The sequence below is a fragment of the Heterocephalus glaber genome, unplaced genomic scaffold, assembly GCF_053883595.1.
Source record: "Heterocephalus glaber isolate CG9 unplaced genomic scaffold, H.glaber_assembly_v1.0 deba00000768, whole genome shotgun sequence".
NCBI lineage: Eukaryota > Metazoa > Chordata > Mammalia > Rodentia > Bathyergidae > Heterocephalus > Heterocephalus glaber.
The window spans coordinates 5,619,578-5,637,920 of record NW_028258162.1 but is presented as its reverse complement, the minus strand read 5'-3'; the positions used below and the strand labels follow the sequence as shown (position 1 = coordinate 5,637,920).

General features: G+C 38.6%; 1 protein-coding gene across 8 annotated transcripts in view; it reads right to left on the bottom strand.

The window, feature by feature from the left end:
- Malrd1 (MAM and LDL receptor class A domain containing 1) overlaps positions 1–18,343 on the bottom strand; it is a 725,534-nt gene that overhangs the window by 656,154 nt on the left and 51,037 nt on the right. Inside the window, exon 1 of one of the 8 annotated variants that reach the window (XR_015449658.1) lies at positions 4,022–4,390. The exons of 2 other annotated variants lie outside the window; for them this stretch is intronic. Coding sequence is in view for 4 of the 6 variants with exons in the window: in XM_087207221.1 (XP_087063347.1) it covers positions 4,022–4,199 (178 nt within the window). In the remaining 2 variants the exon portion in view is untranslated. Of the gene's footprint in view, positions 1–2,582; positions 2,737–4,021; positions 4,394–18,343 lie in introns of those variants that run through there. 5 more of the 8 variants (XM_087207221.1, XM_087207226.1, XM_087207222.1 and 2 more) reach the window with 5 other exon arrangements.

The window sequence follows — 18,343 nt, the reverse complement described above, 5'->3', positions numbered from 1 at the left end:
CCTCAAAGAACTAGGACTAGAGGTCCCATTTCACCCAGCTAATCCCCTGCTGGGGATCTTCCCAAAAGAATTAAAAGAATCATACCACAGCGATACATGTGCTCCCATGTTTATAGCGGTACGGTTTGTAATAGCTAAAGCTTGGAAACAGCCCAAATGCCCATCAACTGGAAACTTGATAAAGAAGATGTGGGTGTTTTTTATAAAATGGAGTACTACTCAGCCATAAAGAACGACAAACTAGAGACATTTATAACTAAATGGATGCATATTGAGGCCATACTCTTAAGTGAAATAAATAGGACACATGTGTAAATACCGAATAGTTTCTCTAGTGTGAGAAACTGAAAGTGTAAATAAGGATTAAAATGATTAAAATGAATAATTGATAATTTGAAATAGGAAGAAAAGCTCCAAAGGGGTAGGGGAAGTGGGAGAAGAAACAGAAAGGAAAGAAGGGAAAGGAAAAATTATGAGAAAAGAAAAAAATGGAAATGAAGTCTTTGTAAATAGGGAAGGGTAGAGGGGGTGAAGGGAGCACAGGGAATGGGGAAAAAATAAGAACCAAGATACATCATGTACAGGTACAAGCACCCAGTGATAAATGTAAATGTATTGTATACCTAAAATGGACCAATAAAAGAATTTAAGCCCCCAAAAAAGACAACTCAGAGTGGACAAAAACATTTCCAACCCATACGTCAGAAAAGGAGTTGGTATCCAAAATATATCAGAAAGTCAAACAACTCAATAGTTAAAACAGCCATAAATTATACAATTTTAAGATGGGTAATGGACCAGAATAGACATTACTCAAAAGAAAACATATAAATGGCCAAAAGGTACATGGAAAATGTTCGACATCACTAATCCCTGGGGAAATGTAAAATAAGGCTATAATGACATTATCATTTCACACCTTTTAGAATGGCTGCTATAAAAAAATGTAAAGATACACACTGGCAAGAAAATGGAGCACTTGTACATTACTGATGAGAATGTAAATAAGTATAGCCAATATTAAAATCATTCTGGAAATTCCTCAAAAATCTAAAATTAGAACTGTCATATGGTATAGCAAACCCCAGTGGGTATATACCCAAATGAATTGAAATCAATATGTTGAAAGGATATCTTTGTTCCCATGTTTATAATAGCATCATGTATAATAGCTAGGATAATCAAAATGTGTTCACCAATGAATGGATGGATTTTTTTTAAATGCAGTATATACACTCATACACATAGAATCCTATTCTGCCTTTAAACAGAAGGGAATTCTGTCATGTGCAACAACATAGATAAACCCTGAGCACATTATGCTAAGTATGTCAAACACAGAAAGATAAATACATCATGACGTCACTCATATGTGGAATCTGAAACACCCAAACTCACAGAAGCGTAAAGTGATGATTACCAGAGGCTGGGGATAGGATGAGAAGTTATTAGACAGAGGGTGCAGAGTTTCAGACAGACAGAGGAACAACTTTTGAGATCCATTGAATAGTAGAGTAACCACACTCAACAATGTGTATTTCAAAACAACAAAGGTGAATTTCAAATGTCTTATCACAAAAAAGAGGTAGATGTGTTAACTATCTTGATTTAATAATTTCAGATTTTATATATATAATATCATTGTATGCCCCTAAATGTAACAATTATAATTTGTCAATTATAAATAGTAATAAAAATCATTAAAATAAAATAATTAGGAAAACCAATCAACATGGATCAGCATGGAAGCAAACAATGCAACTTTTTAATATGATTTTAAAACAATACACAGATAGTACCACAATATATTTTTCCTGGTAAAAGATGTTAATTAAGTCTAACAAACAGGAATTCTTATCAGAACTGAAACCAAACAACTGTTCTACCTACAAATTATTTTTCTTGCTCACTAGACATAAAGTGCCCAATATATAGTGCTTATGTGTAAACAGAATTTATTCCATTTAAGGATTCAGTTTTTCTACTTAATATCTAAGGGGGGAGTGAGTTTAAAATAATGGGTTTATTTAGTCTTTAAAATATCCCATCACTTAAAAATAAGAACATTTTCAAAAATCTATTAATAGCATCGGTTGCCGCAAAAATTCAACCTCAGTAGACTAATTTTATCAAGAAAAGTCTTACATTTTAATCTATATTTTTAAGGGCCACACCATTTGAATGTTAAAGTGGGCACAGACTGATTTTTTTTCAAAGTGTGGCTATGTTAGCACCATTATAAGTTAGATACTCTAGTCTGTAAGTTGGCATCACAAGTTTCCTGGGAGAAATTGCTTGTCCATCATTGACACCTTCACGATATTCATCCCCAGTGTGGCATAGAAAAGAAGCGCATCATCTAAAGTGATTCTCCATCTATCCACAGGTTCTTGCCCACGTGTTAAATAAAATGCCAAAGTGAAAACTTCTCAGAAATGAAAATGAAAAGCGAGAAAGCCAAAAAGTGACCTCCCAATGTAACGTTTAAAATGAAATGTGCTTATTTGACAGATCTGCGCCTATGCCTACCTCCGAGGCTGGCTTATTAGAATTTTCCACGCACGGAGACCTTCCCCACTCACCAGCTCTCTCCTCCATATTAACCTTTTCCCTGAAGCAAGACCGTGCCATCACAGCCAGATGCTGAAGGAAGCTTCCTGAGATTAACAACGGAAGGGACTTTGCCTCTCTCGTCACATCAACTGAGCGGCTCCCCTTCGCTGCTCACCAAGGAACTGTAAGGGATGGAGCAAGAGGCGATGGGCCCAACCCTTAGCCTCTCTGGGAAAATTGGACAAATACAAATGAATCCGTGTCCTCGGCTATGCCGTGTGTTTAATAGTTACTAAGCGTGAACAGCGTGATAGCCATCCTGAGCACGGCAGGAAAAGCATTAGTCTACTTCCTTCTACAGAGAAGAAATGTCAGTAAATCTGTATTGTTTTGAAAAACAAGACAAATGATGATGATTACATGTGTGAAAATATCAAATATGTAGAGTCTTATTTTTGCAGCAGAAAATGAAGAATTCTATAAATAACCTATTGATATTTTATCTGAATATAAATTAGAAAATACAAGTTTGAGTAAAGTGTTTGAGTAAAGTGACCTCTTATAATAGAACTATAGAACAGAAATTAGAAATAGAACTAGCCTCCAGATAGTTGATTAAGTAGCGATATTAGCCAACAACAAAGCCTTGATAGCTTTACGAAACTGTTTATCAGAAGTGATTGTATGCAAGAATGACACCAACCTCCATTGCTGAAATGTAGCCTCCCTTCCAATAGTGCAACAGAAACGGCAGAAACCTACAAGCTACTATGCGTGTCCTTTTCGGTAAATTGTTTCCTGTTAGTTAATGATATTTCAGGCAGCAAGTTGATATTCCAAGTTGGGCATGTTTCAACCCATGACAGTTGGCTTTAATGATTTTTTACAATACAATGGAGGTTCAAGATCACACAACTATTAAATAATTCACCCAGGATTCAAAAGTAGGTCCGGTACTCTCTGAAGTTTGTGCTGTTTCTACTGTTTTGAAATAAAAAACCACGGGCCAGAGTGTGCTACTTAGTACCAACTCACTTGGAAGCAGCACCTTATAAGTGAAAATAAGATCTACACACTTAAGGTAAAATTCGTTTCAAGTATTTCCATATTAAATTCACAACTCAGTTCACCATTTCCATCAGAGCATTTTGCATTAGTAAATTTCTTTTGAATTTTCCTCCACTAACATTAAAAGCTACATTCCTGCTTCTCATTTTTCCTTTCTAATCACTAAAAACTGACTTAGAATATATTCTATCCAGTTAAAATTTTAGCTATTTATTGTGAATTAAAGTAATTTTTGTGCACGAAGGCATCTTTATTAAACAATATATTTTAGTTTCTGCTTCACACTAAAGGCATATGAAGTGAAATCCAGACAGGGCTAGGAAGCCAGCTGCATCTTCATACGCCCCTGTTCTGCGGATGTACAGGGAATGGAAACTGGAGGAGGGAGAAGGGCACTTACATTGCTGTTCATCGCTGCTGTCCCCACACTGATCTGTGAAGTCACAAACATTGTCAGGGGGAAGGGAGACCCCACTGCCACAACGAAAAGCTTCTGATCCTTGCTGACCCAGCAGAGACACAAAAACAGAAGAAATCCAAAGGAAACAAAAAGCTTCGTTCAGTGAGAACGCTAACATTTTCAGCCAGGGAGAGAAACCTTACTTGGTGCTGTGTATTGAAGATCAGGCAGTTAAAATAAGTGAGTTCATAATTGGAAGTATCTTTTTATTTTCTCGCTTGTTTGCCAGATCTTCTTCTTAGGACTGGATGCTACTAGTAACTGGCTGTAGCTCTTAACACAAATGACTCTTTGGGCAGCTACTCTTTCAGAGGAGTGCCTTTAGAAAATATTTAACTCGAGTAATTGCACTATTTCTGCAGCTAGCTAAACTTAGGTGTTTATTGCCCTGTGTACACCATGTTTAAACAATGTAAGCTTTTATGACCATGCTATCCCTTGAAAGAATAAACTTAAGAAAGGGCAAGCAAAGGGGAGGGAGTATAATAAATCATAAATTACACAGAAATGTTCTCCCTTAATTCCTATACTCATTTAATCTCATTCATGTAATTTAGAATGTTATTGTTACTAAAACATACTCAAATATTTCAGGTCCAGTTGTTACAGCTGCACAGTGAAAATGAAATATTTATGCTGCTTAATTCAATGGAAACCTCACATTACTTTTTGAGATACTGTAAGAATCATAGGCCTTTAAAAACTGAAGAGACATCAAAGATTATTATATTACATTATAAATCACATAAACTGGCCCCAAGTAAATGATAGGATATATGTGAAAAAACATAGTAAGTTGATGGTAGAAACTAGAATTCAGATATCTCGGGCTGGGGATTTAGCTCAGTGGTTTCGCTGCCTGCTGCGCAAGCTCAAGGACCTGAGTTCGATCCCCAGTACCAAAAAAAATACAGATATCTTGCTGCATGTAGTACTTTCTCTCTTTCTCTCTCTCTCTCTCTCTCGCTCTCTCTCTCTCTCTCTCTCTCTCTCTCTCCCTCCCTCCCCCTCCCTCCCGCCTCTACAACATCATGGTATATACCTTAAATATACACAAGAAAAAAGTACATTTTAAAAATAAAGCAAAATGGCAAAATGGCAAAACGATAAATGTATCTAATTTAAAAAGAAAGATCTCACTTAGTAATTTGCTTTATCCTTTTAAGTATATGATTCAAATACTATTAAAATTGTTCTGTATCCATACCCTATGCCCCACCAAACAGCAGGATTATGAATTCTCCATTGTTGCATCCCCAGTTACTAATACATTTCCTGGCAGGTAGTAGTTACTAAAATATTTCAACGCGATTAAAAATTAAATGAAATTAATGAAGGGTTACAATAATTCCAACTTTTGCTAGGAATATGTGAGTACTAGAATAAAAATGTAAAAATCTAAAATGCTACTTTAAAAAGGACATACAGCTCTTGTATTCAGTGTAGCTTTCCCATTTTTAACTCTTAGATATTTTTTAAAGACTCTTTAGATTTTGAAACCATAACTTTGTATTACAGTAAAAACACAGTGCACTATCTTCCAACAGTAAATATATCACATCAAATCTCATTCAGGTCTGCATTTTTTAAAAGGAAGAAAGAAAGAGGAAGGAAGGAAAATGAAGTAAGACAAAGTAGAAGGAAGGAGAAGAAGAAGAGAGCAAGAGAGTGAGGAGACATGAGAAAATAGAACCTGTCACTTCTGTACCCCGGATCTAAATCCTGGTCTCACAACATTTTAGCATGTTCATATTTTCCAATTTGAAATATTATTAATATTTTGTTGCTGTTATAGTTCAGCTGTTTATGGCACAGTTTCAGATAGTAAGGTGCATTATTAACTGTTGCTACCTACTAAAAATAACATTACCTGATAGTGTATCGAGTGTCATTCATCGTGGAGATAAGAAATGAACAGGAATAGCGGTGCTCGCGTACATCAGTCTAACCCAGGAGAGTCGTATTTTATAATACAAATTCTCTCTTGTTTTCAAAAGATGAAGTTAATTTCAACTGCTAATACCTTTGTCACTTTTTCTCTAGAGCTACCAGAAGGAACAATGAAGAGAGGGATGATTATAGTGCCTAGGGTGGTTTTTATTCAATATATCAGAAAAAAGAAAAAGCCTTGTTGGAGCCCAGGGCTCCAACATTATGCGGGTAGTTTCATCTATGATGTCTCATTCAGTCTAAAACTTTTTATAGTATTCTCTACTGTTACTGTAAAAGCCATCACTCGAGTACAGTAAGCTCTTGTCTAAGATCACACAGTGATGGAGCTTGAGTGTGAACCCTAGATAGAAAAACAAATGCCTGCACACTTGTAATTGAATTACATTGACAGTGATCATTGGGTGAGACATTCAAAAGGCAAAATGTTCAAATGCAAAAGGATAAATATCTTAAACATATGGTTTTTCTCTTTTTAGCAAAAATGAACTCATACTCTATATTAAATATTGGACATAGGTAAAACCAAGGTAAGGTATAGATAGTACTCAATAAGGCAATAGCCCTGACCTTAGAATTTACAATTTGTGAAGGGTATATAAATGTGTTTACAACAAACACACACAAATTAATTCTACTTCTTGCACAAGTAGATTACATTTTCTTTCTTAAAAAATGAACCTCTCTAACTACATCCATTTCATTGAATGGAACAGAATACAAAATACTTTTCAACGTACAATTAAGTACTGAACTTGCAAAGATAAAGCAGATCTCACAGGTTGAAAGGGAGATGAGAAGATTTACAGTTGATGGAACAGTTTATTACTAGAAGTTAATCCTGAAGAATACAGTATTTTAAGGAAAATCCTAGAATTAACACAAATAATCACTGAAAGAACATATGAGACACAAGAAGAAATGATGAGCAAAGACTGAAGCCACATTTGCAGGTAAAAGAAATGCAGATCCCCAAATCCTAAAAGATAAACTTGGGAAGGTTATAAAATTTGTGTGATCTTCATAAGACAGAGAATTAGAACTAAATCTTCACATGAAGCCAGAGGAAGAATTTGCTAAGAAAAACTTCCTGGCATCTTCAAAGACTCACCTCAAGATTCCTCATGGATTGTGGTCATTCAAACAAGAGCTCACAGTGGAAAATTAATTGCCACTCAGGAAGGAAGTTTCTGTGATAGAGAGCCAACACAAACAAAGAAGCAAAGGCAGAAATAGACATCCAAAGATTTTAAATTGCTTGTGTGTGATAGAGAATATAAAATACCTGTATATAAATATAAATAACTAATATTTAAGATTAAATTTTAATAAGCTCAAAAACATTAGCAAAAGTAGGCATGATTTTGTAATAGAATCATTAAAAATACAATCACTGAAAAGAAGAACAGTAGATGGTATGAGCAGAAAACATGAGAGATGAATACAGAATGTAGTGAACTGGACGATAAATCTGGATAAATTCTACAAAGGCAATATTGACATGTACAAAAAACATATAAAAATACTTTTAAGAAGTTGAAGCATATAATGACAAGGTTTAATATGTGACCAAAGAAACTTGTAATATGGATAAAACTAGTCAAACAATAATTTTCCTCTAATGATCAAGTTGCTGAATAAATAAAAAGAAATATTCAGCTAGTTACTTTATATCAAACAGAATGAGTCTGAAAAAAAGTTCTTAAATTCAAGTCAAAAGATAAAAACAATCATCTATAAAGGAAAACTACTTAGACTGTCAACTTCTCAACTATAATAACGTAAGCAGAAAGATAGTGGAAGAATATCTCTCTAGTGATAAGAAAAGCATTATTACTGCTCACTTAAAATGAGTAGCAACCCAAATGTTTACCCAGGATAGAAGAAAAAAATAAAGAAATGTTGGGACAAGTAAAAACAGTGAGTGTATTCCCAACAGCACATAAAAATGGATATGGTCTAAATTATAATCCCCAGAAGCATTCAGAGAAATAAAATACTAGTTCATAAAGCTATCTTCGATATATTTCAAAAAGTCAGGGTTAAGACGAATTTCTCTGACAGCAATGCCATGCAGTGCAACACCGGAAAATAAAAAAACTCTAGAAAAACATGAAAGTGGAAATTCTGAAAAACAAAAAGAAAATATATATAAGTGATATGGCTATGAACAGGTGCTACGGGACAGTGAGCCAGCTGCTTCCAGGATTTTGAGATTCCAGCACCTCCTCACGTCCAGCCTTGTGTATTCCATTTCCGCCTAAGATGGATGCTACTGGGCACAGTCAGATTTATGGCTTGGTGGATCAGATTACATTCAATTTAGTCCAAGCAGCTCCAGAGGCAGGGTCATTGGAGTCTCATGGTCAGGGGCTCAGTCTCTATCTGTTCCCAATAACTATTATTCAAGAGGAGAACAGCTATGTGCTGGCATTTTTCCACAGTCATATAGCTCAGCAATGTGATTCTCTTAAAGTTTGACACAGCCTTGCAGAGCTTATTAATCTTCCCCAGGTCCTCACGCTGTAGTCCTAAATTCAAAACCCTTACCTTGTTTTAGCACTCACACAGCTATGTGTGTTTGTAAACAGCTTCCTTTTAAAAATTAAAATAAGCCAACCAATTTTTCAACCTCTTTCTTGGAGGAATGAGAAGCAAGATGCAGCACACTGTCTTCCAGTTCAATTTATCTTCATTGCCATAACTTCAATAAAGTGTCAGACCCCTATGTCTCCCTAGGGTTTATCACCCACACTCTATGATATGAGTTTCACCCAGGCATCTGGGCAACCTGCTACTCCATACTTACCAGGTTCTGTCCAAATAACGCCATGTGCACAGTGCAGGGAATGTAGGCCCGTTCAATAATGAGTCCATCAGAGGCCTTCAAACCACATCGTAACTCAGAGCAAGATGATGCTTCGTAAGAAGACGTGTCATCTCAATTGAAAACCAAATATTTCTTGAACTCCCTGTTAGCTGGGTAAACCAAGCAATACTTTTCCCACAATGATTTTTACAGAGAAACTTATTTGTTTCGGTACAGAAACTGCATCTGGAGGAGCAGCTGTTATCAGAGTCACAATCTGATTTTTTCTTTATAACCCTCCATTATTTTCCAGGATTCATCCATCTTCTCCAAAGGACTAAAAAGCAGGTCCAGAAGGAATCACGCCAATGGAACACTAATCTCTGCCTCCTCCCCAGGGTAGGGACTTCCCTTTGTTTATTCCCACCTGTGCAAAAGAATGGACAGAACAGGCCTGACCACCATGCTCAGAAGGCCTGCTTACAGGGCTGGTCCTTGAGTACCACCTGGGATCTCTCTTTCGAGGAAGTTTCCTCCCAATTCCTTAAATAACAAGAGCATCTCACTCTGCCTAAAGAGTTTGCCAAAACAATATGGCTTATACTGAGTACGTGCTTTCCTTCTGGCAGTCTCAACCTTTGGAATATGCCAGGCAGAGTCTGCCTGCACAACCAACCCCTGCTGAAATCCATGGACAACAAGTCTCTCAGGAAGCACCCCTGGTTGGCAGCACATCACATGTGTTGTCACAGCTCTTTATTGGGTGAATTGAACATGACTCATGTGACCCAACTGAGGCAGACAATGGAAGTTTGCCTCTGATTTACTCTTGGCCCACGCATTTTTCCCTTTGTCAATCTTGCTCTGTATCCTTGCAATATAATAAACTGCATGCTGAGTTCTGTGAGTACTTCAGTATCAGTCAACTGTGCCCCTGTAAGAAACTAACATCTCATAGATCTAGAGACAGAAATCTCAGACCAAGGTGCTGGCAGACATGATGTCTACCAAAGACCCATCTCCTGATTTGCAGACCCCTGCCTTATTCTAAAAGTAATGCTACTCTCCTGCGTTCCAAGTATCATTCTTCATTTAGATAAGAAATGAACTGGAATTGCAGAGAAAGATTGTGTCTCCGGAGTCTCTTAAGGAAATTAATCTCATCATGAGGGCTCCTCCCTCATGACTTAATTATATCCCAAAGGCCTTGCCTCCAAATATCACATTGAGGACTGGCTTCAAATATGAATTTTGAAGTGATACAGACATGCAGTTCCTAACATTTCCTAACAAGTCCTGAGAGCTAGAGATGTCCTTGGGGACCTCCTGACCTATATAGAGCTCTTTCTTTGGATCAGGAATCAATGTGAGCTACAGAGTAGATCTGTGCCAACCACCCATTTAGAAACTTGAAAAATAACCACATAGTAGCTTTATAGTATCAGAAAACCCACTGAGAAGTGGACTTGGCCTATAGTCAGTTCATCACTCAACTTGCTTATGTCCCCTGATCTGACCAAGCAGCAATCATGACTTTCTAGAATGAATAGCAATTTAGAACCAGGGTCTAATAATTCATGAACGTCTGAGTATTTCTCATTTCCAGTTAACCAAAACCACTCAAAAGCCATAGGCACTAACCCAAGGGAACTATTTGTTGTTTTTATATCAAACTGCACAAAACCTAACCCTAACCCGATGGACTTCAAGATCCATTAGCTGCCACCAAAGATCCCTAGAGCACTTGGCATTTCTAATTATTATGGTTTTATTGTGGTAATCATGCTAACCTTGCCTCTGGCAGTATAATTTTGTTAGTAGGTTGATATCTCTTTGAGACACCATGTTTACACTATCCTTACACCAAGGGATTTCTAAATGTCTTATTATACAGGGTCTTCTAGACCATTTTAATTCATAGGCAATAGGATGTGACTGAATAATCCACAGCAATAATACCATAGGTTGCCACTTGTTATTAACTACCAAACATTCTACTCTGTCATTATTTTTCCAAGTCAACATCTTCATTGACAGCTCAACTATGCTAAATGCCTGTCTCCACAGAGTAAGCCTAACTCAGCAATCAGAACATATTCTAGATGATCAAAAATAAAACAAATCATCTCATTTCAAAATGATGATTCTCCTTACCTGTCCAACTTCTTTTTCCCCATATGCACTCCCCATTATCTACTGATATTTTAGCAAAAGATTAAATCTTTTTGGCATATTAGTCTGCCCTAATTGCTCCTATGTATAGGTCTGGAAGTAATGATTCTGGGAAAGAGACATGAGGAAGGTACACATGTGGGAGGTGACTCCTTCAAATGAGGTGACTGTATCTCGAAGTAAACTGGTTCAGATTCCTCAAATGCAAGAAAGCTGACTTCTCTTAGCAAGGAAAGCTCAAAGAAGTTCAGAGGTTAAAGATATCTACCACCATCCACATTCTCTCCAATTTCCCATTACAATTCTTAGTGTCCCACACTGTCATAAAGAATAGCTTAATACAAATCATCTTTAAAATCAATAAATTGTAAAGAATAAAACAGATTCAGTCTACAAATGAAACAAGGTCATTTTAGGGAACTATAAAATTTATTAGTCCTGTGACCATACACTGGCCCAAGAATCTCTTAGCTTGAATCTGTCTCTTTTAGTATTGCATCCACTTCACACTATAATGCATGTATTCCTCATTCTCAACAATAGTTTCCATGGCAGCAAATTCGTCTAAATCCAAACCTTCAGTGTATCCTTCAGTCCATTTTACCACAGATGAAATTTCATCAGTTACACACAAAATACTAATGCCACATCCTTTAGTACTGGCAGGATTTTCAGTGCTTTAAATCCAGTCACATCAGATACCTTAGCCTAGATGCCAATGTTTTTTAAAGAAACTATAGTTAGCAACCCACTTATGAATAAGTGCATCATCAGTAAAGGGTTAGAAACCAATAGTAGTATCCTATTAGGTTAAGCAGAAAGCAATCTATTAGCAGCCTTTAGGTTACTTTTGAAATAATTAATAAGTGCTAGAGAAATAAATTTTAGGAGACATTTCTAGTAATAGTTCAGAGATTCAAAGTCACAATTCTGTTTTTGAGTCTTCTCAGACTAAGAAACCCAGTATAAAATAAAATCAAGCAAATATTAATTGGAATATTTGGAAAGGGCTTGGAGAATAATTGTAGTCCACATTTTTCAAAGTGCTAGAGAATTCTTTCTCCTTATGACCTAGCCACCTCTTAGGTCAATGGGTTCAAGGTATGAGAATTGGTTGAATTTAGGCCTCTATTAAATAAATTGAATTGATGGTTAGTGACCTTCCCAGGCACAAAGCACAAGACCAGATGGTAATATTGGCGCATTGTATCAGACATTTAAGAAATGACACCAATTCCCAGCAATGTCTTCTACAAAATAAAACCAGAGAGATTACTTCATGAAGACATTGCCCTAATACCCAAATAAGAAAAAAAGTACAAATCAAAAACTCTTATTAATGTAGATGCAAAAATGCTCAACAAACTATTAGCAAATCAATTCCAACAATGTAAAAAAGAATTATAAATTATGACCAAAAGGGATTTATTCCATGTAGGTATGGTTGATTAATATACCAAATCAGAACAACCTGCAACATCACTAGACTTTTAAAAAATGAAAATCACATGATCATCTGATAGGGTACAGACAAAACATTTGACAAAGTCTCACCCAATTCCTAACAAAAACTCTCAGAAAATTAGAAAGAGAAATTCTCAACCTGAAACAGAACATCTACCCAAAATCTACAGCTAATATCAGACATAATGGTGAGAAAGTAAAGATTTTCCTCCTAAGACCAGAAACAAGACAAGCATGTCAATTCTCACCACTCCTACATGCATCATATTGAAATCCCTATCTAATAAAGTAAGAAAAGAAGTGATATACAACTGGGGAAGGGATAAATACAACTGTCTCTTCTCATAGATGACATGAGGGTCTATGTAAAAAAAATTTCAAATTAACAACCACCTCCTAGAAACTAATGAGTGAATAGAAAAAGATTGCAGAAAACAAGATTAATATACAACTCTAACAGATTTTCTATTTACTAGCAATGAATAACTGGTATTTGAAATTAAAAATACAACATCATTTTTATTAGTACCAAAAAAATGACATACTAAAGTGAATACCTAACAAGACAGTTACAAAAGCTACATGAGGAACCTCACAAAATTTTAATAAAAGAAATCAAAGAGCCAAATAAATGATGAGATACTCCATGTTCATTTAGAAGAAGACTCAGTATTGTTAAAATTCTTCCCACCTTGATCTATAGATTTAATTTAATCCCAATCAAAATCCCAGCCAGTTGTTTTGTAACTAGCAACAAAACTGATTCTAAATATTATACAGAAAGACAAAAGACCCAGAATAGCCAACACAATACTGAAGCAGAAAAAGAACAATAAGAGATGGGCATTATTTAATCTTCAAAGTTAATATAGGGCCCGGGATTTGGCTCAGTGGTTCCGCCACTTGCTTTGAAAGCACAAAGTCCTGAGTTTGATTCCCGATACCAAAAAAAAAAGTTGGTATAAATCTACAATAGTCAGGACAGTGTGGCAATAAGAAAAGAGAAACAGATCAAATGAAAAGAACATAAAGCCTAGAAACAGACCAAGCTACATACAGTAAACTGACCTTTGACAAAAAACTAAAGGCAGCTATTCGGCTCTGTCCCTTAGAATGCCAAGCTCTGTTAATCATCTTCACAGCTCCCCATGGAATCCAGCCTCCACGGCTGTCCCTCTGATTTTGAGTCAGTGTGGGTCACTGGAGTTTCTTGGCACCTCGATTCTATTGCTTGAGGGCTCACTCTCATCACTCAGAATGAGCCTAGCTCTGTGGCCACCTCCCATGTCTAAAGACCTGGACTACAAAGAAGACCCACTATGGAACTTGGTGATGCTGGCATCCCTCTCACCGGCACGTCCCTCGTGGTCTTGGCAACTGGTGTGTTCACTGGGTCTACCCACAGCTGTCTGATGTGTCTCCTTCTGCCAGAGACCCACAGCACTCAATGCCACTCACCGTCAACCACGGCTCTCTCCATGCTCACAAAGGCCACCCTAGAAATGACTTCTCCCCACCCTCCAGGCTTCTGGCTATGGCTTCAATTCTTATATCCTGCAAAAGTTTTCCCAAGTCACTGAATTATTACTTACTCAGTCCTACACTTGTCACCTTTCTGATGTCATTCCGGGGGTTCTCGTTCATCTCTGGACCATATATGCTGGCTACTTCTTGCAACTTCCGTGGTGTATAAACTCGTTCCTCCCTTATGAGGCCCAGCACCTGTTCAGCCAGGGTGCCCTGAGCTTTCACTCTGGCTACGGGCCTGACAGCCAAGGAGGAGAGGTGAGGACAACTCCTGAGGGGAAGGAGGACAGCACTGCCTTGTGAAGAAGAGGTCTCTGCAGCATCTTACAGCCTGAGGGAAGTGATAGCTCCTTGAGGGACCCTCCCACTTCACCCTCCTCCCCGCTCTCACCTCCCTCTGCAGGAAAGATTCCGGAGAAGGTAGAGGAGGGCAGAGGGGTAGCATGCGGAAAAGGGACACAAACTGTAAGACAGCGACAAGGTACAGCTGCTGCAGTTCCCCCAGGAGCTTGCCAGAGATCCCCTGTCGAGAGGCTATGTAAACACAGATTCTGGACAGTACATGCTGACCACCACTTTCATAGCAACTGGCCCAGGAAGCCCACTCACACCCTCTACAGCAACTGGCAAGGGAGGTCAGGGCCTGCTTCCTGACCACTGTATTCTCCTTGGATGAGCTGTTTCCAAATGAAGACCAAGCAGAGAAAGTCAAATGTACTCTCCACAGCAATGACACACAATGTCTCCCTTCAGTTAGCTAGCCCGCCTCCAGGCTCCCAGGACCGAAAGCCTCCAGTCAGGACACACTTGAAGATGTCCCTTTTCCCACTCCGAAGGTTTTACGCTTCCCTGCCCAAGTGATGGGAACTGACTTCCTTGCAAGCTCTGAATAAATAGCCTTTGTTGGCTCTCTCATCTGAGTGCCCTGAGTTTATCTCTACACTAGGAAACCAATTAGCAATCCCCGTGGATTTCCCTGCACATCTTTTCCCAACTTTCAGGGTCTGGTTTTCCCAATGACTAACCCAACCTTGGCAAGCAGACCTGCTTTACCTGGACACTCACTTGTCTCTGGAGTTCTACAACTGTAAATATTCAGCCCTGTCTCCAGCTCAGACAAGCCTGGGCCATTCTTGCAGCTTACACTGCAGACTCACTCTTAGCTTTAAACTTGTTCCAAGGGGCTTTCATTTTCTCATTAGCCCCCTGCAGGACATCAGTACCACTTAGCAGTTATCAGCCCACTCTGCTGTCTTTGCAAGCATGTTTTCCCTGCTCCCATGTTTCAAACATTCTAATCGCTGAACCCTAAATTGCATTTATTTCCTAGGTTACAATGGAGGAAAGCTTTAGCCACTGGATCCCACCCTGTGCCTGGGGCCATCTTCGTCCCATGTATCATTCAAGATGGGGATCACTGTGCCCACAAGGTGCTAAGAGCATCTGTTCCCAACTCTCATCTTAACACCTGTTTTCCAAGGCAACCTTCAGCATCACTTCCAATTCAGGTCTCAAAACAGCAGATGCAAGATGGGAGAACACTCGTGACACCCATGTTGAATGAAGGGCTGGACCATAGGAACAAAGGAAGAGGCTCTAACACCTGAGAGACAGAGGTGGGACTGGAGAAAGACTTGAATATGAAAATACGGGACCATAGCACAGAGAATTTTCCTGAAACATTCCCTTAACTGTTTAGATGTTCTTCCAAGCTAATGAAACCATATGAGAAAAAACAGTTTTGTGTTACACTTATTTTTTTCCCAAACTAAACATAATTTTTGCCTTTAAGACTTGAAAATATTTTGTTGACAATTTTGCTCCCCCAGGTCTTGGCCATATTGTGTCATGATCACATTCCTAGTTGAGGAAGAGCCATCCAGAGGCTCTGGAGTAATCAAAACTGTATGATTGCTCAAACTGCCAGGTTCTATTGCTTTGCTCCATGGTGGGGTGGGCGTTTGTTATTGGTTTCTGTCATTAAAAAAAAAAAATACAGCCCCACAGAGAGCTCTGTGCAGAAGTGGAGAGAGTAGAAGAGAAATAAATAAATATTAGAGTTTCACCTTTCAAGACATCTGTGAGCACATAGCTAAACTTCCTCAGCACTGTCATACCCAGGGCATGTCATATTATGACTCTCTTCCTCTCTATCAAAGAGACAACTTCCACCAGCACAATACCCCACACCTGAGCTCCTCCCACAAAACCCAGAAGGCTGGTCTGACCAGTTCTAAGTCTTTCCTACTTCTCAGGAGTGCACAGAGTTTCTACAAAATGCTGAGGTCCAGGAACAAATTCTTGCATGTGCGCTGTCAACTGTGAACACAGAAAAGAGACAAAATAGAGTAAACAGAAACTGAACTGACTTAAATGTTTATTCCATCTCTGAGAGTCCATAATACTTCCATTGTCCTCTCTTCCATCTCTGTCACTGTCTCAAGACAGAAAAGCTCCACAAGTGAGGTTAATGTCAGCTCTGACCAAGGCATAGTGGTAAACACCTGTCATCCCACCTACTGGGGAGGCTGAGGCAGAAGGATCTCAAGTTTGAGGCCAGCCCGGGAAAATTAGCAAGGCTCTGTCTGGTAATAAAATATAAAAAGCGTTGGAAATGTAGCTCAAAAAAATAGGGGGGACAGCAAGGAATGGGAACAATGCAAGGCCTAAGTCCAGCAGGGCAAACATTAAATCCCACAGTTGCACTTCCAGCATCCCTGGCAATCTGTGGCAAGTTGTGGCTCCACCCCTGTGGGATTTCCAGTGGTTGTAGTTCCCATGGCTTCCTTTCAGGGCGGCTATGCTCCATCCTCTGGCTAAATTCAAAATGTTTTAGATAATTCTGTTGGGCCTTTGCTCTTGATTCTCAACATAAACCTAGCTAAAAGCCCCCAACAGTAGCCATGTCACAGCCTCAACATCAGACTGCCTTGAAATTTCTTCTGTGAGATTAATTAGTCTGCTACCCTTAATCTCAGTCTCAGGCAGTCTCTGGACACAAGCAAAATGCAGAGAACCTTTCTCCCAAGGCATAACAGACATCATCTGGAGTTCAACAACCCATGCAGTCCTTCTTCCCAGCAGAAACATCCTGAGCCTGGTCTTTGCCAGCAGAATTTCCATCAGCCTTCTGGTCTTCTAGGCTCTGACCAGAATCTCCCATCAAGCACAGCCTAAGGGGTTCCAACTCTACTTTTTCAGCCAGCATCTCCAAACCTTTCCTAGCTCTTCCCCTTCCCATAAGCCCGCTCCAAAGGCTCCTAAACCACATGGTCAGGTAATGTCACAGCAATGACCCTACTTCTCTAGTGCCAAATTCTTAGTTAGTTTTCTCTTGTTCCTGAGACAAAATATCTAACACTCAGAGTTAAAGGGGGAAAATTTATTTAGCTCACAATTTGTAGAGGTTTCAATCCATAATCAGCTGACTCTAAGGCAGGGTAGTTTGGCAGAAGGGCATCATAGGGGAAAAACAGTTCATGGTGGGCAGAAGGTAGCAAAACAATTAAGGAATGACCACAGCTCTTTCTCTCCCTTCTATCTTATCCAGACTACTTAGGGTGAGTGGCACTCACACACCTTAATCCTAGGGCCCTTGAGCCTAGCACTGCACCATGAATCAATCCCAGCATCACACACTCTCAATCCAGCCATTGCTGAAAAAGCCCCACCTATGACTGCATGAGGCTTTGGGGGTACATCTAGATGCACTGATTAATTCACAGTGTAAAAACATAAACTAGGGATTTTTCACTCTTTAAGGAAGCTTAATAAGACAACCTGTTGAATTTCAACCATTGTTGAAAAGGGAAAGATTTTTGCCTATGTAGGTGAGATAATTTCCTTCAAGACAGATTACATATAAAACAACTTAGTTCATGTTGCACACAGAGAAACTGCCTCACAGTATCAATATTAATCACAAAAGAAATATTGTCTCCATCTTTTTGATTGCCAGTAATAGAGCTGTATTCAAGTTACCTATAAAGATGAGTGAGGGAGATTTACTGGAAATATACATGAGGCCTGGAGTTGTGCAATCATTTTTAAACTGATTACCAAACACTTCCCTAAGAATGAAGGATACATCAGTGAACAAGTTAGACAAAAGTCCTGGTTTTTGTGTGCCTATCTTTTAATACAGGAATCAGACAACAAAAAAAAATGATCAAACAATAATGTAGAAAGAAAAAAAAGAGAAAAGGGAGGGGGTGGAAGAAGGAAAACATGAAGGGAGGGAGGGAGGAATGACGGATGGATGGATGGATGGAAAGGAAGGAAGGAGCAAGGAGGAAAGGAGGAAAAAGAGCACGAACATAAGCACAATTTGAGAAAACGCT